Source organism: Astyanax mexicanus, chromosome 8 (assembly GCF_023375975.1).
Source record: "Astyanax mexicanus isolate ESR-SI-001 chromosome 8, AstMex3_surface, whole genome shotgun sequence".
NCBI classification, from domain to species: Eukaryota; Metazoa; Chordata; class Actinopteri; order Characiformes; family Acestrorhamphidae; genus Astyanax; species Astyanax mexicanus.
The window spans coordinates 49,303,782-49,330,486 of NC_064415.1; the positions used below are offsets into that span (position 1 = coordinate 49,303,782).

The following is a 26,705-nucleotide window of genomic DNA, read 5'->3' on the forward strand; positions in this document are numbered from 1 at the left end:
ATATATATATATACAGTGTTGGGAAGGTTACTTTTAAAATGTAATCCCTTACAGATTACTGATTACATCACTCAAAATGTAATTTGTAACGTAATCAGTTACATTACTTCAAGTGAGTAACGTAATCTGATTACTTTGGATTACTTACAATATTGTCGTTTTTTTAAAATACTTATGAAACCATTTCATCAAACAATTTTATGAAACACTTCTATAAATTGATAATAAAACAATTTAAAACCAAACAATGTAACGACAACTGTAAGCTATCTACTTGCAGGTTTGCCACCAGTGTTAATTTTGAAAACAAATTTTGATTTAGTCTTAGTCATAGTCTTGTGACGAAAATAGCATTTAGTTTTAGTCACAATTTAGTAATTTAGTCAACTTAGTTTTAGTCGACTTAATGTCATAAGAATATAGTCTACTAAAATTACAGTAAATTTAGTCGACTAAAATGTAAAGGGTGTAAATGTAAATGCTTTTTCATCAGTTCCCTTGAATTATTAACTATACACTTATACGAAATGAAACGTTTAATAACCACTTGAGTAATATTGTTAATGTTTGAATGTGAAATATATTTATATATGATTTAATGTATATTATTATTATTATAGGTGTGTGACTATACATATTTTACATTTAAAATTTGGTCTAGAAATCAGGTCATAAAACAACTGAATAGTTAAATTATAGTTTAAACAGAGCTGTAGATGCAAAAACAGCTTTTAAATTATCTAGTTTTATCTCCAGCAGTAACCCAGCACACCTACTGGAGCTACAGTCTATAAATGAGATCAGAAACACACCTTCACACACTGTCCTGTAGAGATGCTCTCAGGATGTACTGAGAGACTTCATGAGTTAAAGTGAGAAACTTATGAGAAAGTGCTGTAAGGAACTTTACACAGACCTTTGGGTTCATAGATTGACTTATTTTATTGTTTTATTTTCGTTATATTATTGAGTTCCTTTCTGACCTGTTCCTGCTTTAACACTAGCTTTATCTTTCCCACTGTGAGACTAAGCAGATGATCTGATCTTAATGAGTTAGGGTTCTGTATCAGTTCTGTGTTTTAGTGCACTGCCGAGTTAAACACATCAGCTCATGAAATAACATCAGTATTAAAACGCGGATCTCTGCATGGAGATCTGTGTGACTCTGGTCTGCAGAAGCTGAAAGATTAGTGGTGTTTTTACCGGAGTAAAAAAAAGTAGCAGTGATTGGATCTCTTCCTAACTGGTCCCTACCTTTCACAGAACTAAATCAGTTCTGATTGGATTTCGTCCCTGCCAAACATTTTCGTCTCGTTTTTATTCGTTGACCAAAATGTCAGTTAATTTCGTCTCGTTGTGTGTGCGGAGCCGCTGTCTGCCCCTCCTCCCTGTGTGTGTGTGCAGCGAGATGGGACGAGGGGCAGACAGTTCCCTTTCATATCAGAGCGATTTCACCGCAAAATGTTATTTGCGTTTTGTCAGTGTTGGAAGAGCAAAAATAGGAAAGTACCGCAATGTAATCCTTTAATTTTAGCAGAGTAACTGTAATCTGATTACCATTTATTGAAGCAGTAACTGTAACGGATTACAGTTACTTCTAATTTGTAATCTGATTACGTAACGCCGTTACATGTAATCCGTTACTTCCCAACACTGTATATATATATACACATCTGTATATATATAAAGGGACCAAAAATTACATAAGTATAAATAAATAAATGCACATATATATACATATAAATAAATAAACAAATGCATGCATAAATAATTGTATATGTAAATAGATTAATTATATATATATATATATTTTTTTTTTTATTATTCATATGTGCATTTATTTATTTATACATTTATATGTGCATTTAGTTATTTATACTTATTTATTTCAACATTTATTGATTTATTAATTTATTTAAACATTTCTACATTTATTTATTTCCACATTTCTTCATTTATTAGTACACAACAGGACAGTGATGTATACACCAGTACACCCTAGAGAACAGTGTTTTACACACCAGTACACAACAGGACAGTGATGTATACACCAGTACACCCTACAGAACAGAGTTTTACACACCAGTACACAACAGGACAGTGATGTATACACCAGTACACCCTACAGAACAGAGTTTTACACACCAGTACACAACAGGACAGTGATGTATACACCAGTACACCCTACAGAACAGAGTTTTACACACCAGTACACAACAGGACAGTGATGTATACACCAGTACACCCTACAGAACAGAGTTTTACACACCAGTACACAACAGGACAGTGATGTAAACACCAGTACACCCTACAGAACAGAGTTTTACACACCAGTACACAACAGGACAGTGATGTATACACCAGTACACCCTACAGAACAGAGTTTTACACACCAGTACACAACAGGACAGTGATGTATACACCAGTACACCCTACAGAACAGAGTTTTACACACCAGTACACAACAGGACTGTGATGTATACACCAGTACACCCTACAGAACAGAGTTTTACATACCAGTACACAACAGGACAGTGATGTATACACCAGTACACCCTACAGAACAATGTTTTACACACCAGTACACAACAGGACAGTGGTGTTTACACCAGTACACTCTACAGAACAGAGTTTTACACACCAGTAAACAACAGGACAGTGGTGTATACACCAGTACACCCTACAGAACAATGTTTTACACACCAGTACACAACAGGACAGTGGTGTATACAACAGTACACCCTACAGCTGTCCTGTACTTCCGGTATCAGTGACACGGAACAAAAGGGAATGAGGGTAAACAGCTTCAAAATGTTGCCGCTGCAGGCCAAGGGAGCAGTAGAGCCAAAACTATTGTAGCTCAAAAACAAATCCTGCTTTAGAGTGAGGATAGGACCGCCTACCTAATTACTAGGGGTATCACGATTTTAATATTTTATCGGAATCGATCAAAATTTTGTCATGGTCTCGAGCCTCAAAGTCAAAAAGAGGATCGACGATCCCTCCTGCAAATGGCGCAACACCCTACGCAAATGGTGCAGCACACTTTAGCCGGCGCTGCCCACATTGTGACTGTTCACAGAGCAACCCTTTCTCAAGCGAATGTGAACATTCTCATCTTCTTAAAGAAAAACTTGAAAATACAAAAATAACAGTTGTTTTGTCTAGCCTCAAATATGTTAATAGTTTTGGTACCTTAAGGAGCATCTTTCTCTCAGATAAAGTTAATAATATATCTTTATTAAACAAAAAAAATTGTCATTCTCAGGGAACGAAAAAGTCTCAAAGTCTTAATTTTCATGTTTAACTTTAATTTTTTACATGACTGTTCCTGTATTTTTTATTATTTATTTTAATAGTGCACACTGCTGCTCCCAAAAAAAAGCCACTAGATGGCATTACATATATATCTTAATTAAATTATTTAAATTTGACCATTAGTGCCTAATGTGGTTTATTACACTTGTATTACTTTGCATCACTTATATCAAGCCCACCTTTTGAAATAAGATATTGTAAATTGATGAATCAAACCAATGACTGACCATAACTAATCTAAAACTAGCATAGGCGTTGTAAAAAAAAGCTGTAAAAAAAAGAAAAATGAAAATCGAGAATCGAATCGTGACCCTAAAATCGGAAATAAAATCAAATCGAGGATTTAGAGAATCGTGACACCCCTACTAATTACCATACAAATGCAGAAATATAGAAATAAATAAATGTAGAAATGTTGAAATAAATGAATGTTGAAATAAGTAAATTAATAAATAAATAAATAAACATATAAATGAATAAATAAATAAGAAATGTATTTATTAATTAATTTATTTACCTAAACAATTATTTATGCATTTATTTATTTATATTTTTATTTATATATATATATATATATATATATATATATATATATATATATATATATATATATATATATATATAAAATAAATAGATATTTTGCCCAAATCGTGCAGCCCTAAGTAAGGTCCAGTAAGGAGTGAAACTCAAAACTGTAACTTACCTGGTGAATTGTAGGCGGACAGCTTATTCACCACCACTGGCTCGGTAGCTACAGGCAGAAACCTGCTGTTGGTGTTTTTAGCAGCAGGTGTCGGTGGTGGTGGCGACTGTGAGGCTGGCATCTTGTACCTCATGGGACGTAGTCCAGTGGTCCAGAGAGGTACTTGTGGGAGAAAAAGCTTCTCATCTTTAGTAAAGTCCCTCTCAAGTTGTGGAGATAAATAACTGAGGTGTGCTAGTGAAGTGAAGTAGTAGTCACACCTTCTGATTGGAATACTGAGAGACGATTTCTCGTGTACTGTGGCCTGAAGATGTCACCACTGAAAGCTAGCTGAAGTTCCAACGACGATCTCACGAGTTCCGAAACAGAGACTTGCACAGTTCAAAGTGTTCAAATGTGAATTAATAATTCACATAATGCTAGCATAACATTAGCGCAATTATTGTCTGTCTCTATAAAACTTTTATTATTAATGAATCTCTGCATACGATTACTTTCTATCTGTACTTTAGATATTTTTAAATCAAAGATTAAAATATTCGTTTTTCCGGAATGGCAATTTCGTGATTTTTTTTGCATTATTGCATTAAATCGTGTATTTGTCGTGCTGCTTCGTTAAGAAGCAATCGGTTTAAACACACCTGTTTGGTCCACGTCCGACGCCGCAAAACTGAACCAACTCTAGATCACGGAGCGAGTTGCTCCGTTTTGGCCACACGCTCTACCGTCTCGTTGTGTTTGTGTGTGTTGTGTGGGCTGCGCGCGGATGGGAGAGAGAAAGGGGCGGAGCTAAGCTCAGTCTGAAGTTCAAGAGCCCACAGGGGAACGTCGGTGGTGAAAATTAAAACTCAGAGAAAATCGATTTTCATAAAAACACATGGTCCTTAACTGTAAATTCGAATGAATCGATAAAATCGATTAATCGCCCAGCTCTAATATGTGTTGCTTCATTAACAAATGTATAATGTTCACTAGACATACTTTAAAAGTACAGCTTACCTGAAAAACAGCAGCTCCTTGTTCAGGCTTTTTCTTTTCTGTGTTTTCTTCCCTTTTTCCCTTCAGTTTGTCCTTCCAGCTAAGTTGGCGCCCAAAATGGAGCTGTTAAAATATCCATGCGCCGTGACCGGAACTACTTGATCAATGTATTTGTTTGTAACTAGAAATAATTACTCAATTGAAAATAATTAATTGACTAAATAATTAATATTTTTAACAATAAAAATTTCCCACACCAAAAAAACGAAAGCTTTGTTTTTTGCTCTATATTTTAGTCGAAGGGACTCGATTACTGTGTGACTTGGCTGCTGAATAAGTCTTTAGCCCACCAAAGAACAAAAAAAAGTAAAACATTCAGTCATACAGGTTTTTTTTTTACTTAAAGGTGTCAAATTGCTTTTGGACTGTAGCTGTGATTTACATAGGTGCATTCTGGAAAACAGCAGTGTTAGGACCACTTCTGGCCCAAATAAGCAGACCAGATTTGGTTTATATATATAAATATATGGACATGGTGACAGATCTGTAACGGACTCAGCTACTATAAGACAATTCTGTATTGCACATGTGTCAAACACAAGGCCCGCGGGCCAAATGTGGCCCGCCACGTCCTTTTATGTGGCCCGCGAGAGCTTGTAAGATCTTAGTGTCTATAATAAATAGGTAGGAAGCGTGCTTTGACCAAAAACTACATTTCCCACAATTGTCGATTGTATTACCCGCGAAGTTACGGCTTACTGCCACTACATGGCAGTGTAATCATTGATGTGGAAACCGGAGGGAAGGCGTAACTTCGCGGGTGGACTTGAGACATACAAATGTTTATCCCATAATGTCCGTTTAATGACGTTAATAAACATCACTGTGACAGCGCTAGTCACAGTTTCACCGCAGCAAAGGAGGAGGACGTGAATCACTTATCTAACCAGCCTCTACTAATTTCTGCCCCCAATAGCCTTTAATAGTCTTCAGTAGCCTTCAACAGTCTAACCTTGCAGCCGTGGTGTGTCCACTAAACTCCGTAGTTATAAACATGCTGAGGTTAGCAGCGGCTAACTGACCTGTTTATAATGTAATCCGAGCAGTGCCTCCGTGATGGCTGCTCTAAACTGCTGCTGTTAGCTGCTTGTGCTGAAAGATGAACTGTAGAGAGCTGTATTATCCGTTTAGTGGGGTTAAAACCTTTTTTATTTTCTACACAGAAGAACTTTAAAAACTGTAAAAACGTTCCAGACTGGCTCAGCTGAGCCCTGTAGCCCGTGGCTGGGTTGCAGCTCTGACTGAGTGACTGGCTTGTGCTGCTGCTGCAGCTCCGACTAGTGGTTGGATGAGGAACTGCTAAATCTGAGGAAATGCTAAATCTGTCATGTTCTTAACAGCTCACAATTTTTGATTTTATATTTATTAAGCTTCTTTTCAGTATCAAACGTTTTGATCAAAGTTAATATAACTTGTATTTTATGTCATTTCTATTCACTTGAATAGTTTGGTTCTTGATTGATGGAGTTTTTGGATTTCATAACATGACAAATTAAAAGGATTTATGTTAATAGAGCAACAAGCAAACATTTTTTTCATGCAACTGTAATATTTGATTGAATTAATAATATATTGAGAGTTATTTAACATTAAGTAGTAATTACATTCATTTTATATTACATTTATAAGTTACATCTGGCCCTCAGAGGACAGCCAATATGCCAATGTGGCCCTCGGCCAAAAAGAGTTTGACACCCCTGCTGTATTGGATCCGGGCCAAATCCAAAAAACGGCAGTGACTGTTATGCAGGTTTGCCGGAGGAAAACCAGATCTGGATCGGAGTCATCTGCTATCAGGGTGGCTAGCTAGCATTATGTAGCTAGCAGAGCAGTACCATATATAATCATGGTGAAAGGGAGCCAATTAGTGCTATGTTGAAGAAAATAAAGTTTATAATGGCAGTTGTCATGTTACAGAAAACAAAACATTATAAAGTTCACAATAAAGATATTATGTAGGTTATAAGTATACACCGGTGAAATCAAACAGGAGGAACTAAACAAATGGCATAGAGACTGATACATTGATAACCAGCTAAATTGACAAGCTTGGTAGCAGTCTGTTGTTTAATAGTTAGCCCTGTGTGTATCTGTTTGGGTGTTTGAGTAATGATCTACAGAGGAAGTACAGAAATTAGGGTTTTAAAATGACATATGAAGTAAAATTGTATGTATACGAAAAAACAAAACAAACAAAAAAAAAACAGTACCCCTTATGTGTACAAATAAATACAGAGATCAACACTGACTTGATGCATTAGATGAAAGAAAAATATTTTGTTGTATGTGATGGTAAGACAGTGTGCTACATTTTTGGACAGTTAAAGGTACCAGTGAAACAAGTTCCTCACGCTGCAAGACTTTTATTTTGACAGCTGGTTGCCGGATGTAACGCCATCGGATCCTAGGCGGACTAGAGATCTGTGATGTGATTGGTTCCTCATCAGAGGTCCGGGGGTCTGCAGCTGTGGGTCTTTAATGCAGAAACACAACAGCAGACTGTTAACTGGAGGTTAAGGTGCATTCACTGCTGTTTGTTTGTTTGTTTGGATCAGATCAAGCAACAGAGTCAATTTGATGTATTGATTGGACATGTTCTAATAGTTTCAGCGCTTTGGACAGATGTTTGCTGTGGTTTAAAATGAAGACTGTATTCTCTGTAGGTGAATATGGAAGGGTGGTTAGAGTTTCCCCCGGTCTCCAGTAAAGTGGAGCAGCAGAAGATCCAGCTCTGATTAGCAGCTCCACACCTCTGTACTCAGACTGCTCTGCTGGAGGAACACCATCAGCTCACCTGCTGCAGGTATGGAGATGTTTCACTCTTCACCTTCACACTGCTCTACATTTACTCTTAGACACACAGAAACACATTCAGAAGGAGCAGCATTTAACATCACACACAAGCAGCTTCATCCAGGAGCTGGAGGATCATCTTCTCCTAGTTATCTCTGATCAACACTTTCATTCTGCTTTATTTAAGATGGACAGGAGATTTAGGGGCTACTTACAAACCCTGAGTGGTGATTTATTGGGGGAATAATTCTCTTGTCTGGTGTGTTAAAGTGTTAAATTGTACTCCTTCATGCTAACTGTAGAAATATCTCCTTTACAGTCACATGTTTTTTCATGCCAGAGTCTGTTTGTGTTAGTGTTGTGCTAAATACTGTCTTTTCAATTGTAAGTCCTTCTGATTGCTTCTGGAATGGGCTAATTGATATTTTTTGTTGATGTAATTCAGGATTGTAGCAGGAAAATGTTGAATGTCTGGTAGAGATTGTCAGTTCAATCATTTCAATTCCCAAGCCCTACCTAGGATTTTCAGGCATTTTGAATTGAACTTATGTTTTCTTTTTTTCTGGGTTTCTTCCAGAACTGAATGCTGTGCTGTTCCAAGTTTTCTTCTGATACCAGTGTACCAGTACCAGTGATACCAGTGTAAACTTCACTGGATGAAGTTTAACTTCACAAATACAAGATTTCCCAAAGAGGTTAAGCTGCTGAATGAAGAGGAGAACATGGCATCCAAAGAAATATTTAATGTTCAGCAAACCCCCTCTTCTACACCTCACACGCAAATGCAGGAAAGTACAGACAAAAAGAAAACTCACCACTGTTCAGAATGTGGAAAGAGCTTTACTAAAAGGAGTCATCTCCAAGATCATTGGCGCATTCACACTGGAGAAAAACCATTTCACTGCTCAGACTGTGAGAAGAGTTTTAATCATCGGAGCCATCTCAAAAAACATCAGCGCATTCACACTGGTGAGAAACCGTATCACTGCTTAGAATGTGGTAAGAATTTTAGAAATCCGAGTCATCTCCAACAACACCGGCGCATTCACACTGGAGAGAAACCGTATCAGTGTTCAGAGTGTGGGAAGAGCTTTACTAAACAGAGTCATCTCCAAGAACATCTGCGCATTCACACTGGAGAGAAACCATATCTCTGTCCTGACTGTGGTACGAGCTTTAGTAGTCAGAGTACTTTCCAACACCACCAACGCATTCACACTGGAGAGAAACCGTATCTCTGTTCAGAGTGTGGGACGTGTTTTAGTAGTCGAAGTACTCTCCAACACCACCAACTTATTCACACTGGAGAGAAACCATATTACTGTTCAGACTGTGGAAAGAGTTTTAATAATCGGAGTAATTTCAAAACACACCAGCTCATTCACACTGGAGAGAAACCATATCACTGTTCAGATTGTGGGACGAGTTTTAGCAGACCTAGTAGTCTCCAGCGACACCAGTGCATTCACACTGGAAATAAACCGTATTATTGTTCCGTCTGTGGGAAGAGTTTTACTAGACATAATAATCTCCAGCGACACCAGCTCATTCACACTGGAGATAAACCGTTTCACTGCTTACAGTGTGAGAAAAGTTTTACTCAGCAGGGTGATCTCAAATCACACCAGCGCATTCACACTGGAGAGAAGCCATATCACTGCTCCGAGTGTGCTGGGAGCTTCAGATATTTACGATCATTCAATAAACACAAGTGCATTATGAGCAGTCTTGGAAATCACAATGAAATGCAGTTAGATAGTAGCACAGTGCAATAACTGTGATAATCTGAGTACTTGTCTATGATAAATGCAATATACATATATATTTATATATACACACACACACACATATGTAATATATATATATATATATATATATATATACCAACATACCAAATATCACTGTTATGCCTATAAGACAAAGTTCACGTGTATAGTAAGTGGAATATTAATTATGAGTGAGAGACAGAACGAGAGCTCTGCAGGGTAGGAAAGTGAACTGCTGTGGTAAACAACCCCCTTTTTGTTTCAGTAACACTACAGTACTTTCTGTATTTTCTTTTTATCTGTGACTGTAAAGTTGGTAGCAGTAAGACCTGGCTAAATATGGTCTGTAGGCTAATGACTCTCTCTGCATGGGATTTACACCCATCTGAACTGAACATATAAAAAATATCTGAATCTCATCAGCTGAAGAGTGACTCATGACACTTATGTTTCATTCAGTTGCATGAAGAAACTGTGGAGATTTTTCCTCTCCCTTTCTCTTGCTGCATTGAGATCTGAACAGTTTTTCCCCCTCTGTGTGTTGGAGGACCACCAGTACTAAACCTTGTATAACAGTTTTGTTACATTAATACATTGCTTTATTTTGTTGTCAATCATTTTTCTGTATAACCATTAGGGGTGGACGATATGGCCCTAAAATAATATCACGATATTCTGTGCTATTTTTGCGATAACGATACTTTTGGCGATATAACAAAACACTGAATTAAAAAATGATTTCAAAAATACACTACTGCAACAAAATAAAAATGTCATTTTATTATTACATACAATATAATATTTTACACCCCTAAGTGAGATATATTTAAAAATACAAGAATTTTATCAGATTTGTAACATATGTCAATGATCCAGAATGTCATGATACTAATAATGCACTTCATATATCCAGGATTAAAGTAAAATAAATGATGCTGGACAGATATAATCTGTCTGTAGTAGATATATAAAGGGGAAATGGGGTGGGTGAAATGGCACAATATTTTAGGGGTATAATATCGTTCACGATATTTAAAAATATTGATATTATCGTGTACGATATGATATGGCACACCCCTAATAACCATATCATATTATACAACACTTCTTACAAAACACACCTTAGGACAAGGACCCATTGATTGACGCTAAGGCAACGTTAATTACAAGCCAAATTGCTCAAATCCGATTCGCCGGTTCACATTCACAAATGTAAGTGACCTGTATCTGTGTGTAATCTGAAAGAATCTGTCCCTGAAATGCCTCACAATGATACCTGTATAAACGTCGCCTTCTACACCAACAACAAAAAACATCATATTTGAGAGACGACTCGTAGCTTTACAAAGGCAAATGAATGCATTAGCAGCTCATATGTGGAGAAGCTTTTGCTGGAGTGGAGAGTAAACAGCTGGTCTGAAGTACACGCTCAGGTCGAGGAGGAAAAAAAGTCTTGTGGTGGTTTGCTTTTGCTGTTTTTTCAACTATAGCTCGCACTAAGATGTGTGGGCATGAGAGAGCAAAAAAAGACGCATGAATTCTGATTTGACAGTTCACATTCATGTCGCGTGTCCATGGTTGGAATCCATATCCGATTTAGTACCACATATAAAAGTGATCTTTTTTTTAAAAATCGGGTTTGGCAAGTTCACACAGCCATGAAAAAATCAGATCTGATTTCAGATTTGAGTCACTTCAGCCTGGTAATGTAAACGTAGCCTAATGCTGCCCGACACTTTTAGTCTATATAACTTTTGGCACAGGCAGGTTTCCAGAGTCCCAGACCACATCAGGATGGTCATTAAATTGGTAGACCAGCCCTTAATCTTCAGTGAGTGCTATACTAATTTCTTGCTGTTGAAAAGTCAAAGAGATCAATTAAGAACGTATTCATTTGATATTGTTAATGTATTCGAAATGTAAATCTGTCACTGCTTCCTTTTTACAAAAAACAAATTGGCTGTTCAAAATAATCTTAGCCAAAAATTTGTGTGTGGTTTGGCTCATTAACTATACTATCTGCGTAGTTTTTTTGTACTGAACATTTTTTTAATGGATTCTGAACTGTTCTGTACGGCTATTTGTCTTAGCGTTAATGGCATGTTTTATAATAGTTTGTATTAATGTGTTGAAGTTCATATGCTTGTTGTATTTCTTGTAGTCTTATCAGACCTAAAATCAAATATTAAAAGAGATGAACTGAGCACCTTCTTCAGTGCACCAGGAATTGATTTTTCTGAGGTGTATAATGTGGAGTGAAAAATCGCAAAATGCAGTTTTTAAGAGAGAAAAAAAATTAAAACGTACATAGATCTGTGTAAGAAAATGTTTACTTGTGTTGTATTTAACTGTTCACCCTAAATATATCATGTTTCATTTTGAAATGAATAAAAAAAGGAAAAGTTCAAAATGAATTTTGGCAAATTATATTTCATAAGTGAAAAAAAGAGAGAATGCACATTTACACACACACATGTCTCCTAAACTGCAGTATTTGACTGATTGCTATGGCAGGTACAGTAAATACTGTGTTTAAGCTTTGAGTCACACTACACGAGCGAGGTGAGCCGCTTTGCCTCCTGGTGCAAACACAACAATCTCTCTCTGAACGCAGAAAACTTTTTAAAAACTGATATGACTCACACACCCCATACCTGCACTACTGATTATACTTCCACTGTAATACCCACTTTAATTCCCCATAAAACTATGACATTTAATGAACTTAACACAGTTTTACAGCTCTGCATTTACATTATTTTATACAGGTTCTGTTTATACTGGTACTATCATTTCCTCTTTAATCACCCCCATCACTTTTACACCATTGTCTTGTGTCTTTAGTCTCACATATGTCTATATCTGTATCTTGTTGCATTGCACATATAGTGTCTCCCATTCTTTTGTTTTTATAATCTCATTTTTTGTACTTGCTGTAACTTTTGTGAAGGAGAGTAACATCATTTCAATTCTCTGTAAGTCCTGTATATTTGCAATATTGACAATAAAACTACTTAAGTTGACTTGACTTAAAGCTAAAGCTATGTAAAGCCAGAAGGAGGCGCCAGATCCTTCCTAATTTTAAATCCTCCCTTGATTTACAGTAGTTCTGAGCATGAGCTCCTCCTCTGTGCTGTTCTTTCCCATCAGTCTGTTTCTTCACTTCTGTCTTTCAGACTCAATCCATCATGAAACACTTGTTGAGAAATCTGCTGATTTTTACTGCTGTTATTATTGGTATGGAAGATTTCTTTCATCATTATCAGATCAGTAAATGATTTAAACTTTCTGTTACAGACCTGTTGCTCTGTTTTCACAGATTGCAGTGGAGAAGAGAGAGTGGAACAGCCAGTCAGAGATGTGACTCGCTCTGAAGGAACATCAGTGACATTAGAATGCAATTATCAAACTTCTTCACCCCAACCAAATCTCTTCTGGTACATTCAGAGATCCCATGACTTTCCTAAATACATTCTGAGAAGAGATAAATTTTCAGCAGGAGATAACGGAACAGAGTTCCATGAGAGAATGAGTTCTGCAGTCCAGTCTACATCAGTTCCACTGAGCATCCAGAAGCTGAGTGTGAGAGACTCTGCTGTGTACTACTGCGCCCTGAAGCCCACTGTGACATCATCACATTCACCCATCATACAAAAACATGCAGCTCCAACAGGAAACACACCAAACACACACACCTGTTAGCTTCATGCAGAAGTGACTAAAATTATATTAAAATTATGTTTAATAAATCTTTAAATGTTAAACTGCTAAAATTGCTTATCCAGTATTTTTTTTTATGTATGTGTGCTGCTTCACAGATTTCCACCCGTCAGAAAGAAAACAGAATATTACTAATATAATGATATAATATAACCAATAAAACAGGATTATCAGTTTCACTCAGAAAAAACTGGAGGAGGAAAATTATATAGGCAAATTGTAAACTTGTGTATTTTAGGCTTACAAGTTCTATTTTAATATATTTATATATTTAAAAATATATATATATATTCAAAACAATTGGGAAAATAAATGCAAGCAATAAAACCCACCAAAAAGTAAATAAAACTGAATACAATTATTTGTAAAACTTATAGACCAATATTTTATTGACTTTTTTTATTTACTTTTTTTACAGTTTTTTATTTTGAGATACATAAATTTGTAGAATAGTGTAACATGAACCACCCTAAATGTAACAAAGTCGCAGGAAATTGTCTTTAAGGAGATTGGGAATCATAGTCCAGTTGCTATTCATAACAGCGGTATATCTCAGGTATCTTTTTATAAACATCTGTGCGTCTGCATTGCAAGTACATTGATGATATGAGCCTAAGTCTTTCAAACATTTACTTTAGGACACTTTAAACAGTTATTACAATGTTAAAGGGATAGTTCGGTATTTTTGACATGAGTCTGTATGGCATCATCATAACCAGTGTCGTGCATCCACACTGACTTACCCCCCACAGCGTCCTGTGAGCCGAGTTCTTGTCCAGTTTAGGTCAAAGCGAAAGTAGTCCGGCATGTTTGCTGGGGTCAGGAAAATAACTCCTTTTTCTTCCCAAAGCAGTACGTGTTCAAAAGAGTGATTTATTTACATCACAAAAAACTAACCCTGCAAAAGTCACGCCTCGTAAATCACTTGGGTCCTACTTTCTCTCGTTCCATATCAATGCGCGCAGCGCTGCAACCTGACAGCTAGCCTACGTGTTTGGGTCGCTTTGTTTACTTCTCGCCTCGAGAACATGTCTGACTACGAGAGTGACGAGGAAAACATTGATCACCGCTCAGGGCCACGGGGATATCTTTATGAACCCGAGTATACAGATGTTGAACTTCGCCAAATGGAATTAGATCGGGCAGAAAGAGAGGGTGGACAGAGAAGTGGTGGAAGATGAAACTGGAGCCACTGCTGGAGCTGCGATACCCAGGGTGGCCGACAAATCCTGGTGCACTTGTTTCAAGTGCGAAATAATGCAGACCGAGGTGGAATGCTACTGTTGCCACGAGTGGGACTTAGTTATGCCCGAGATGCAAGACCTATCCATTGATGAGGATGTCAGCGGGGCAGCTGCTTGCATCACAAACAACAGTGACTTCCCTGCACTCCTGAATGCTGGTGTGTTGAGAACTTTTTTTACGCTATGAGCGAATGCTGTAGAGAACATTGGTAGGCTACAGTTTTATTTACCTGGGGTGCAGGGACAGCAGATTTATTCAGAATCCGTTTCTTCATCTGTCGTTGTCCAGGACATGTGGATAAAAAGTCATCATCGCTGAAGTGCGCACTGCAAACACGAAGCTTTTTTATTTTTTCCACTTTTGTGTCCACATGGATGCCCAGCGCTAGTACCCAAAGTTTCCTCAGAGCAACATCAGTCACAGGAAAACGATGAAAACTCTGCGGAGAATCAGCCACATCTTTGTTGCTACAGCCTGGATAGTCACAAGTCCGCACCATTTTAACACACACACACACCTAGCTATATATATATATATATGTGTTTACAAAGCTTATAAAAGCCAATAGACTTCTCCCTAAAGTTAGCTCGTTTGCGTTGCTAGTCTGAACACAGCTGCTAAGCACTGCCAAAACACAGAACAAGTTGACGCGTGCGCAGCTCGCTGTCAGAATGACGCGCACTGATATGAAATGAGAGAAAGTAGGACCCAAGTGATTTACGAGGCGTGACTTTTGCAGGGTTAGTTTTTTGTGATGTAAATAAATCACTCTTTTGAACACGTACTGCTTTGGGAAGAAAAAGGAGTTATTTTCCTGACCACAGCAAACATGCCGGACTACTTTCGCTTTGACCTAAACTGGACAAGAACTCGGCTCACAGGACGCTGTGGGGGGTAAGTCAGTGTGGATGCACGACACTGGTTATGATGATGCCATACAGACTCATGTCAAAAATACCGAACTATCCCTTTAACATTGGTTTTTAATAAGCTTCTTGTGCACATTTTTATGCTATTAATGCTTTGTTTTACATGTAAGGGCTCTCCAGATTCTACCAAGGAGTTGCGCAGCTACTTGAGCCTAAATAACTGTGTAAAAAGCATTTTATTGGGGCAAAATATGCCCGATATGGTCGTTGTACAGAGTGCTGGCAAAAAGCACCATATTACTGGATCTCAGAAAGCTGTAAGAGAGCTATGGTGGGCTATTCAACAAAGGTACTTTTCCTCATGTTTTACTACATCTAAAGTCAATATTACACCAATGTTCTTCTTTAAACAGCTGTCTGTGTTTGTGGTTGATTTATTAACGCTCTGATCTTTAATAAAGACAGAGAGCAGAGTGGAGCAGCTCCTCAGAGCAGGAGTTTCCTGTTGTAGTTTCTCATAACTGCTCTCACTTCAGAGAGATTCACACTAACACACAGATCAGCATTAGAGCACTGAGAGCTTAAACACACTACTGATTCCATCTGATCATATTCACAATGAAGAACATCCTCCTCATCACCCTCATCACCATATCAGGTACTCACTGTCAAGATATGTGCAAAAAATGTTTTTATACTTTTTAAATGTTTTAAATTCTACTATGTTTTTATATTTCAGGTGTGTTTTCTGCTGATTGGATTAGACCAGATGTTCTGTTTGAGTCTAGAACAGAGGGAGAATCTGTTACACTAAAATGCTCTTATGACTCGGACAGTAATGCTATTCGGCTCTACTGGTACACACAGTATCCTAACAGAGCTCTACAGTATTTACTGTATAGAGGAGCTCGATCGTGGAGTAATGATGACACTGCAGACAGTAGATTTGGGTCGACTACAACCAGATCATCCACTGATCTCACTGTTACAGTAAGACTGGCAGATACAGCTCTCTACTACTGTGCTCTTAGAGTAGCAGCACAGTGATACAAAGTCTCTGAGAAGCTTTACAAAAACTCACACACCTTCTGTTTACTTTGAACACAAGCAGATCAAAGTAATATCAAACCACACTGCTTATCTCTTATTACACTCTCTCAGAAATGACTGGATGTGGTTATGCAGGTGATAATAACACAAAAGCAAGCACAGATGTAGTAAATGAAGGATAAAGCTCAAGCTGGAGATATGGGTATTCTTTTTATTTAAGATTGGTGTTAAAATCAGATGGTAGAATTAGTCATTGCTAATGGTTAAAAGTGGTGTTATACACTTGAAATTCTAGACAATTTTAGTGTCCTACAAAATGCCTGATAGACGGGACAATTTATAAAAATTCCCTGATCTACAGTGTCATTTGTGTAACAGATATACATAATAAAAGTGTTCTGCTTCTACTTTTGATCAGTACAGTGATTTATCATTCTACTCATGCTTTAGTAGGTTTGGTAACACTAAGATAAATGTCTGATCAGTACAGTGATTTATCAGTCAACTTATGCTTTAGTAGAGTTCAGTAGCACTGAGATAAATAACTGTCCACACAAATGTTTATTCATCAATATTACTCCTACATGATAACACTGTCAACTAAATGTCTCCAGATAACGTTTTAAATAAGTAACTTTTAAGTGCAAGTAGTTCAATTTGGTAATGATATGTTTACTAGCTAAGAAATGTGTGCCATTTTAATTCTGTGTACTCCAGAGAGAAATTGAGGTAAAGATGAAGCTACTTTAGCCAGGTTTCTGTGCATGTAAACAGAATAAAGAATAAACAGAATAAAGAATAAACTGAAGGCAGGGGTATTGCTGCCACAGCTCAACAAATTTTCTTCTGTTTCTCTGGTCCAAAGAACTGCATGATTGCCATGTTTACGTCTGTGCACCACAGAACGCTCTGTCTTTCTACTGGTCAGAGTCAGGGAGCATGGCGCAGAGCATGTCAAACTAGGCGTGACTTTAGTTTCCGCCCTTTCTTGGGCTCCTTATTTCCTTATAAGGGCGTTATTTCCAGCCATGTCCCAATACCAGCCGTGTCCCAGATACCAAAGGTAACTCTGAAGGAGCTACAGAGTTTCCAAGCAGAGACTGGAGAATCTGTCCATATGACCACGATAAGCTGTACAAACCATAGAGCTGGGCTTTATGGAAGAGTGGCCAGAAAAAAAAATACTTACAGAAAAAATGCAAATGATGCAAATCCAACACATGTCATCACTCCAAGAACACCAACACAGTGAAACATGGTGGTGGAAGCATCATGCTGTGGGGATGTTTTTCAGCAGCAGGGACTGGGTAACTGGTCCAAGTTAAAAGTACTGACTTTAGGGGAGTGAATAGTTTTGCACACTGATGTTTTCCGTTATTTGCTTCACAATAAAAAAATAATATCAAATGTTCAAAGTTGTAGGCATGGCCTGTAAATGAAATGATGCAAACCCTCACATAATCCATTTTAATTTCAGGTTGTGAGGTAACAAAACATGAAAATGCCAAGGGGGTGAATACGTCTGCAAGTTGTTGTATATATACACACACTGAGAGACACCTTGGTAAGATAACAAGAGGGCAGTGTAAGAAACGACCACAGGTGAAAACAAATGTGTCTGCATGCTAGCTTTAATAATGTGATGAGAAGTTGGTCCTACTTAATTGGTGGGAATACAAAGTGACTACACTTCACTAAACAGAAAAGACTGTATTTGTATCTCTATTTTTATGTTTTTTTTTATTATTTGACATGTTTGAAATGCGTGTAAATTATTTTTTTAGGTTGACATTAAAGGTTAAGACATTTTTTCCCTTTTCCTGTATATTAATGTACAAGGTTTTTGTCAGACAGTGATGATGAGCTGTGATAAAAGGTGATTAGGAAGAGAAATGTTGTGTAAGTTATGATATCATCTAGCTGTGACTTATCTAAAATGCTAACAGGAAGTTAGCTCATACAGAAACATAGTATTATATCCTGTCGTTGCGTAAACTGTTAAAGAGTGAGTTAAGGTTGTGTGTATATCAGAATTGGAAACTTTGTGGGACTGAAGAACCGGGTTCTACTGCTGTTCTCTGGACTAAATAAAATGCTGCTGATCTGTGGAGTTCTGCTGATGTTCACAGGATCTGCTGTGGGTGAGTCTTCATTTCACTCCTGTAGAGTGTGTGTGTTTAATGACAGTGGGGAAGATCAAGCTGCATCATTTGGTACTTCTGAAGATCTATCCATACTCAAATGTGATTCGACAGCATTTTAGAGTCACTCAAAAAAAATTGTAATTAACAAGGTTAAAGTCAAAATATTTTGAGAAAAAAGACAAAACGGCATTAATAGATTAAAGTTGAAATATTGTGAGATTAAATTTATGTATTAACTGAATAAACATAATTGATATAAACAAATTTCCACTTTTTCCTAGCAGATAGTCTATCTTACAAACACCCCCTATAACTTTATTTCTGTATACCCAACAAGGAAATACTTTTGGTAGTAGACATTCACAAATATTATGTTTATAATAACAATTTTATTAAACCTAACCCTGCGTTATTCTTCTCCACAACTTTATCTGTGACCAGTCTGATGTTTCCTGGGGTTTTATGACGCTGTTTGATCAATAATGTTCTCTAATAAATCTTCACAGAACAGCTGTAGTTATACTGAGACCAAATTACACAACTCTAATCAAATGACCTCTGAAGTTGATCACACAATGGGGCTGAATACTTTTGCTTGCCACACCTTTTAGATTTTTATTTGATTAAAATTTTTGATAATTTTATTAATTAATTTTATTTCATAATTATTTGCAATTTTGCATCGCATAAAATCCCAGGTTCAAATAAGCTGGTATATCGGTTGCATATATTTCAATATATGACAAATATATGTTAAATAAAAATTAATTACTAGTATATATATTTTATATGATAACTGTTTATATTAGATTTCTGTATGTCAAGGTAAAATATTTTATTCATATTGGAAGAAAAAGAGCAACCACCAGACTGAACAACAGCAGCAACTGTATGCAGGGATTTTACATAACAGCAGTAGTTATTGTTAGCATTTCATTTTTCCAAACTACAGTCTATCTCAACCAGGTCTTATTACGTATTTACACAAGATTACTCATCACTGTCTTCATCTTCTTCATCTGCAGGTCTGATTACTGGAGCTTCTTACTGCAATGCGCGTTATGAGTGTTATGGAGCTCTGGGACGCTCGCTGTACATGAAGATATTTCCTGACAACATATGCATATAAGGAAGAAATTCAGTGAAACTTCTACAGAAATAATTTTTTAAATCAGACGCCAAATGTTCATACAAAACCATTCAGATCCAAGATGGCAGTTTGTTCCTGAAAACACAACCATGATAATAACCAGCGCTGAGAAGGAAGATTCAGGAATATACGAAATAGAGGGCAGTAGTTCAGTACAGAGTAGAGTTTTTATTTTTAAACTGATTATTGAAGGTAGGTCTACACATTCTCTAATCACATCAATCCGATATGAATGCCTATAAATACAGCTATAAATGTCTTATAATGCAACTATGCCTTATAAACAAACACTGTAAAAAATGATTTTGGAGGGTGGTATATATAACCCATTCATATTGTTTAAAAAATACCCAAATGTATTAGTCAGCTAGAAAAATAAATTACAATGGGTAAATTCTACCTACACTACCCATTTTTTAACAGTGACAACTGCTACCTAAAAATATATAGTAACATATACTTAAAAACTATTGGTCCCTCACGCACTTGTCGAGGGTTTTGAGTGCTGCTGCTCGTCTGTTGTTGAGCTGCTGTTTTGAAGGTAAGATTCCTAGTTAACCTGTTGCCGTGTATGAGTGCAAAAGTTGATGCAAGTAAGTAAAGTTCTAAATCAAGATTTGTAGTCTGTGTGCTCATGTAGCTAGCTAGCTAAAACCTTCGGTTAGCGGGCTAATTCGGTGTGTGGAAGAGGTTGGGGACTGGTTAAATGAGTTACTTTGCAAGCGCTCTCTAATCTAGGTTACCTAGCTAGCTAAAACCTTCGGTTAGCGAGCTAATTCGGTGTGTGGGAGAGGTTGGGGACTGGTTAAATTAGTTACTTTGCTAACGCTCGCTAATCTAGGTTACCTAGCTAGCTAAAACCTTTGGTTAGCGAGCTAATTCGGTGTGTGGGAGAGGTTGGGGACTGGTTAAATGAGTTACTTTGCTAACGCTCGCTAATCTAGGTTACCTAGCTAGCTAAAACCTTTGGTTAGCGAGCTAATTCGGTGTGTGGGAGAGGTTGGGGACTGGTTAAATGAGTTACTTTGCCAACGCTCGCTAATCTAGGTTACCTAGCTAGCTAAAACCTTCGGTTAGCGAGCTAATTCGGTGTGTGGGAGAGGTTGGGGACTGGTTAAATGAGTTACTTTGCCAACGCTCACTAATCTAGGTTACCTAGCTAGCTAAAACCTTCGGTTAGCGAGCTAATTCGGTGTGTGGAAGAGGTTGGGGACTGGTTAAATGAGTTACTTTGCAAACGCTCGCTAATATAGGTTACCTAGCTAGCTAAAACCTTTGGTTAGCGAGCTAATTCGGTGTGTGGGAGAGGTTGGGGACTGGTTAAATGAGTTACTTTGCCAACGCTCACTAATCTAGGTTACCTAGCTAGCTAAAACCTTCGGTTAGCGAGCTAATTCGGTGTGTGGGAGAGGTTGGGGACTGGTTAAATGAGTTACTTTGCAAACGCTCGCTAATATAGGTTACCTAGCTAGCTAAAACCTTTGGTTAGCGAGCCAATTCGGTGTGTGGGAGAGGTTGGGGACTGGTTAAATGAGTTAGTTTGCTAACACTAGGTTACCTAGCTAACTAAAACACTCAACTAGCGAGCTAATTCGGTGTGTGGGAGAGGTTGGGGACTGGTTAAATGAGTTACTTTGCTAATTCCTAGTTAACCTGTTGCCGTGTATGAGTGCAAAAGTTGATGCAAGTAAGTAAAGTTCTAAATCAAGATTTGTAGTCTGTGTGCTCATGTAGCTAGCTAGCTAAAACCTTCGGTTAGCGGGCTAATTCGGTGTGTGGAAGAGGTTGGGGACTGGTTAAATGAGTTACTTTGCAAGCGCTCTCTAATCTAGGTTACCTAGCTAGCTAAAACCTTCGGTTAGCGAGCTAATTCGGTGTGTGGGAGAGGTTGGGGACTGGTTAAATGAGTTACTTTGGTAACGCTCGCTAATCTAGGTTACCTAGCTAGCTAAAACCTTTGGTTAGCGAGCTAATTCGGTGTGTGGGAGAGGTTGGGGACTGGTTAAATGAGTTACTTTGCTAACGCTCGCTAATCTAGGTTACCTAGCTAGCTAAAACCTTTGGTTAGCGAGCTAATTCGGTGTGTGGGAGAGGTTGGGGACTGGTTAAATGAGTTACTTTGCCAACGCTCGCTAATCTAGGTTACCTAGCTAGCTAAAACCTTCGGTTAGCGAGCTAATTCGGTGTGTGGGAGAGGTTGGGGACTGGTTAAATGAGTTACTTTGCCAACGCTCACTAATCTAGGTTACCTAGCTAGCTAAAACCTTCGGTTAGCGAGCTAATTCGGTGTGTGGGAGAGGTTGGGGACTGGTTAAATGAGTTACTTTGCAAACGCTCGCTAATATAGGTTACCTAGCTAGCTAAAACCTTTGGTTAGCGAGCCAATTCGGTGTGTGGGAGAGGTTGGGGACTGGTTAAATGAGTTAGTTTGCTAACACTAGGTTACCTAGCTAACTAAAACACTCAACTAGCGAGCTAATTCGGTGTGTGGGAGAGGTTGGGGACTGGTTAAATGAGTTACTTTGCTAACGCTCGCTAATCTAGGTTACCTAGCTAGCTAAAACCTTTGGTTAGCGAGCTAATTCGGTGTGTGGGAGAGGTTGGGGACTGGTTAAATGAGTTACTTTGCTAACGCTCGCTAATCTAGGTTACCTAGCTAGCTAAAACCTTTGGTTAGCGAACTAATTCGGTGTGTGGAAGAGGTTGGGGACTGGTTAAATGAGTTACTTTGCTAACGCTCGCTAATCTAGGTTCCCTAGCTAGCTAAAACCTTCGGTTAGCGAGCTAGTTTGGTGTGTGGGAGAGGTTGGGGACTGGTTAAATGAGTTACTTTGCTAACACTCGCTAATCTAGGTTACCTAGCTAGCTAAAACCTTCGGTTAGCGAGCTAATTCGGTGTGTGGGAGAGGTTGGGGACTGGATAAATTGGTTACTTTGTTAACACTAGCTAACCTAGGTTACCTAGCTAGCTAAAACGTTGTATGTATTGACGAGGGTGATTGCTGGATAAAATAGCGAAGTTAATTTAGTGTGTGGAAGAGGGTGGTGCTTGGATAAATAACTAACCTAGTTAGGTTATCCTAGCTAGCTTAGCTAACTTGTCCAGCCTCACCCTTGTCCACATACGTGGGTGGGCTAGTGTGCCAAAACTGTTGTTAAAACTGTACCTTAGCTATGCACAAATTCGGTCTTGTAGTCCAGCATTTTTTTTGTACCTACCTACATACTCCTGCTTGTACTTACTGCATGTGGCTGGTTTGTTGAATTTATTTAAGTAGAGAAACCTCTATGCTGTGCTGACAATTGGCCCTCCATGAATAAAGTTCTGAAACCTTTTACATGGTCCCTCACTTACCTACTAACTAAATATATATATATATATATATATATATATATATATATATATATATATATATATATATATATATATAAATTGCTTTAAGGAATTGGTGACTATCTCTAATTGGTTGTATTCATTTTGTCTCTAATCTCGTTCTCTAGGTTAAAGAGGAGTTCCAGCACAGCTTGACTGGTACACACCACATCTTTTACAGCTGTTGCGTGCCAAAGGAGGAGCTGCTGGTGCTAGGATGCATCCACTCCTTAACACTGTAAATGAGGTGTGTACGGTTTTGTTTGTTTTTTTATTTTTTTTCTTCATTTACTTTTTTAGTATTGAGGAATTCAGTTGTCTGTTGCCTCATGAGTACCCTGGGGAACACCAAGAAGACCTCTTCCAAGACTGTCAGGTATGTTAGTGATCAACCTAAAGGAAAACTCTGGTGTAAAATTTAAAGTACTTACCTTTGATAAATAGCCCACCTCCATTCTCCCACAGCTTTCTGAGATCCAGCAATGTTGTACTGTTTGTCCAAGCAGACTTTACAATGGGTGAAACGGGGCATACTCTTGCCCATGCAGATAAATCGCTTTTTACATCGTTATCCAGACTCTCTGGATTCTACCTTCTACTTTGAGCCTGGATAACTGTGTAAAAAGCGATTTCATTCTGTTTCACCCATTGTAAAGTGTGCTTGGATAAACAGTACAAAATTGCTGGATCTCAGAAAGCTGTGGGAGAACTGAGGTGGGCTATTCATCAAAGGTAAATACTTTTTATCATGTTTTACTACAGCTAAAGTCATTTTTACACCAGAGATCTCCTTTAAGGTATACACAGGGTTGCCCTAATATCATTTTCATTCTTGATGCTCATCACAGAACTGTGTTTCAGGCAGTTGGTTTACCCAACCTTCAGTGTATTACTGTACACATTGCGTGCCTTTTAAATATTGGTTTGTTCTTTATAATATTGTTTTAAACACACTTGGGTTACATTACATTAGGTGCGTTAAACTATACAGATAGGCCATGATTATTGAAATCTGAATGGTTCACCCTTGTATACAGGTGGTCTAGTAGCAGATCTGTTATGAGTTTAAGTGACACATTTTTGTTTCTTTCTGATGTTCTGGGTTTGTCATTAGATTGTAAATGCTATATTGTTAATATGATAATCAATTGTATATTCCTTTTTTCTTATTCTTTTGCCATGGAGGACGGACGTGAAGACTACACAGATCAAACCATGAAGGTGCTCGTGATCCATAATGTCATCGCTGAAGATGACCCAGTAGATGTGTCTGTTGTCATAGAGGACATCCAAGTGCTGAAAGGGTGTGTAAACAAGACCAAGGCATGTATGCTGTTGGCTTGATCTACGCCCTCAACCTTCAAGAAGCTCAAGTACACTTGCAAAGTTTTCCAGAAAATTGTTGTGGAGCTTCCTGGAGCAAAACTGCCCAAGTAGGTCCACAGCCTCAGAAGGAACGAATGGAATGAACTGTTTTACCCACATTGAGTCACAAACTTTTATACACCTTTATTCCGCTTCTATAACTTGCATTATTATTCATGTTATATTTTGAATGTAATCTGTTGTTATGACCTATTGGGGTTAATAAATGTTTTAAAAACTTAAAATATGTTTTATGCCTCTTGTTATTTACATTTTATGTGCTTTTATAAGTATTTCACATCTCAAATATCTCATACATAAGTATGCAAACCTTTTGTTATTCAGCTGTTCAAGAAAAGTGTTGATGCTGTTCATGGTTTTAATGAAATGGATGGCTACATTGCAAATAGGCACATGAGTTGAAAAGTGGCAAAAGTGATACATTTGTGCATTTGATGTTCTTCTATTAACACTTTTGTCTTAGCAATCTTAAATACCCAAAGTAACTTTTGGATTAACAATTAAATAAAAAAAAATGTCCTCATAATTTATTTAGGTAAATTTAACCTTATCTATATAAGTAGCGATTAGCTAGATAGATAAAAAAATTATATATAATATGTAACTAATAAATATGAGGTAGAAAAAGAAATAACAATAATGTTAATATTACTCACTTTTTTTAAGTAAATAGTATTGAGAAATGTTGGGTAGGTTTTACCTTATTTTTTTAGTGTATCAAAACTGATACATACAGGTATTTTTTACTCAATATATAGGGTGAAATCTACCCAAACAATCTGAGTGCAAATTGTTACCTCACATTTATTGAGTAGATTCTATAGGTTGTTTTTTACAGTGAAGGTATAAATTTAATATAATAAGAAAACATAAATATCATGTAATCATGTCATAAATTCACAAAATTGTAATATACAATACCAAACAAACATTTTCGAAGTGTATTATGAATTGAAGTTGAAGTTATTTAAATTTAATTTTTCTTTAATCAAATTAAAAGTAACCTTTGGAGTAATAATCCCATTATGACGTTGGGAAAAGAGCAGCTGCTAAAGTTTGGTGAGCAGACAGAACATTAGCATTAGCCTGTTAAAATCTCTGTGTAATATTGTGCATATTATGCAAACTATAGTCATGCAATAGTAATAGATTTTAATGTTTATAATGTCTTATTGTGTATTATAATAAGAGCTGTATTATAATCTGAGCTGTATTATAATATGAGCTGTAATGTAATCAGAGCTGTAATATAATCTGAAGTGTATTATAATAAGAGCTGTATTATAATCTGAGCTGTATTATAATAAGAGCTGTATTATAATAAGAGCTGTATTATAATCTGAGCTGTATTATAATAAGAGCTGTATTGTTATAAGAGCTGTATTATAATCTGAGCTGTAATATAATCTGAAGTGTATTATAATAAGAGCTGTATTATAATCTGAGCTGTATTATGATAAGAGCTGTATTATAATATGAGCTGTAATGTAATCAGAACTGTAATATAATCTGAGGTGTATTATAATCTAAGATGTATTATAATCTGAACTGCAATTTAATCTGAGCTGTTACATAATCTGAGGTGTATTATAATCAGAGCTGTAATATAATCTGAGGTGTATTATAATAAGAGCTGTATTATAATCTGAGCTGTAATGTAATGAGAGTTGTATTATAATCCGAGCTGTAATATAATCAGAACTGTAATATAATCTGAGCTGTAATATAATCAGAACTGTAATATAATCTGAGTTGTAGAGTAACATAATTGTTGATCTATAATCTGCAGCTGTGGTGTCGTCAGTGGAAGTGATGTACAGCTGTTTCTCCAGTGAGAACAGAAAAGTTCACTGTTATTCTGATGGAGATCAGACCCAGTTCAGCTGGACTCTGAACGGAATCCCACATGATCAGAATCTGACTGATGGGAATCAGACTCTCCTGCTGGATAAAGACTATACTGGAAACGTCACCTGCCATGTAGAGAACCACGTCAGCAGTGGAGACAGAACTATTGAACTGGACAGATGGTCTGGTAAATACAGCAAAACTTCACCTGCTAATCCTCCTGTTAAGTTACAGGTCAAATTGAGCCATTTCAAAGTTTAAAATAAAGGAAAAATATTTTTAGTAATTTATTCAAATGGAAA

At 37.2% G+C, this 26,705-nt stretch overlaps 7 protein-coding genes across 18 annotated transcripts in view; 3 read left to right on the forward strand and 4 right to left on the reverse strand.

The window, feature by feature from the left end:
• Positions 1 to 11,829, forward strand: part of LOC103036135 (zinc finger protein 239) — a 245,471-nt gene extending 233,642 nt beyond the window's left edge. For 3 of the 4 annotated variants that reach the window (XM_049482393.1, XM_049482392.1, XM_049482394.1), the window contains exon 2: positions 8,430 to 11,829. In XM_049482393.1, the coding sequence (XP_049338350.1) occupies positions 8,509 to 9,627 (1,119 nt within the window). In that variant the 5' untranslated portion in view covers positions 8,430 to 8,508 and the 3' untranslated portion in view covers positions 9,628 to 11,829. Of the gene's footprint in view, positions 1 to 7,773; positions 7,863 to 8,429 lie in introns of those variants that run through there. The other variant, XM_022686838.2, reaches the window with a different exon arrangement.
• The window catches only part of LOC111188212 (gastrula zinc finger protein XlCGF49.1), a 232,620-nt gene that overhangs the window by 186,388 nt on the left and 19,527 nt on the right, over positions 1 to 26,705 (forward strand). The window contains exon 1 of one of the 4 annotated variants that reach the window (XM_049482438.1): positions 7,797 to 7,862. The exons of the other annotated variants lie outside the window; for them this stretch is intronic. The gene's annotated coding sequence lies outside the window, so the exon portion shown is untranslated. Of the gene's footprint in view, positions 1 to 7,796; positions 7,863 to 26,705 lie in introns of those variants that run through there. 4 annotated transcript variants of the gene reach the window in all.
• Positions 1 to 26,705, reverse strand: part of LOC111190415 (zinc finger protein OZF-like) — a 589,012-nt gene that overhangs the window by 131,718 nt on the left and 430,589 nt on the right. The gene's annotated exons all lie outside the window — the stretch shown is intronic.
• The window catches only part of LOC103025045 (zinc finger protein 501), a 266,885-nt gene that overhangs the window by 131,718 nt on the left and 108,462 nt on the right, over positions 1 to 26,705 (reverse strand). The window lies entirely within an intron of this gene.
• The window catches only part of LOC111197445 (zinc finger protein 239-like), a 184,162-nt gene that overhangs the window by 128,388 nt on the left and 29,069 nt on the right, over positions 1 to 26,705 (reverse strand). The window lies entirely within an intron of this gene.
• The window catches only part of LOC125780385 (zinc finger protein 239-like), a 103,022-nt gene that overhangs the window by 68,885 nt on the left and 7,432 nt on the right, over positions 1 to 26,705 (forward strand). The gene's annotated exons all lie outside the window — the stretch shown is intronic.
• Positions 1 to 26,705, reverse strand: part of LOC103044584 (zinc finger protein 501) — a 234,011-nt gene that overhangs the window by 56,934 nt on the left and 150,372 nt on the right. The gene's annotated exons all lie outside the window — the stretch shown is intronic.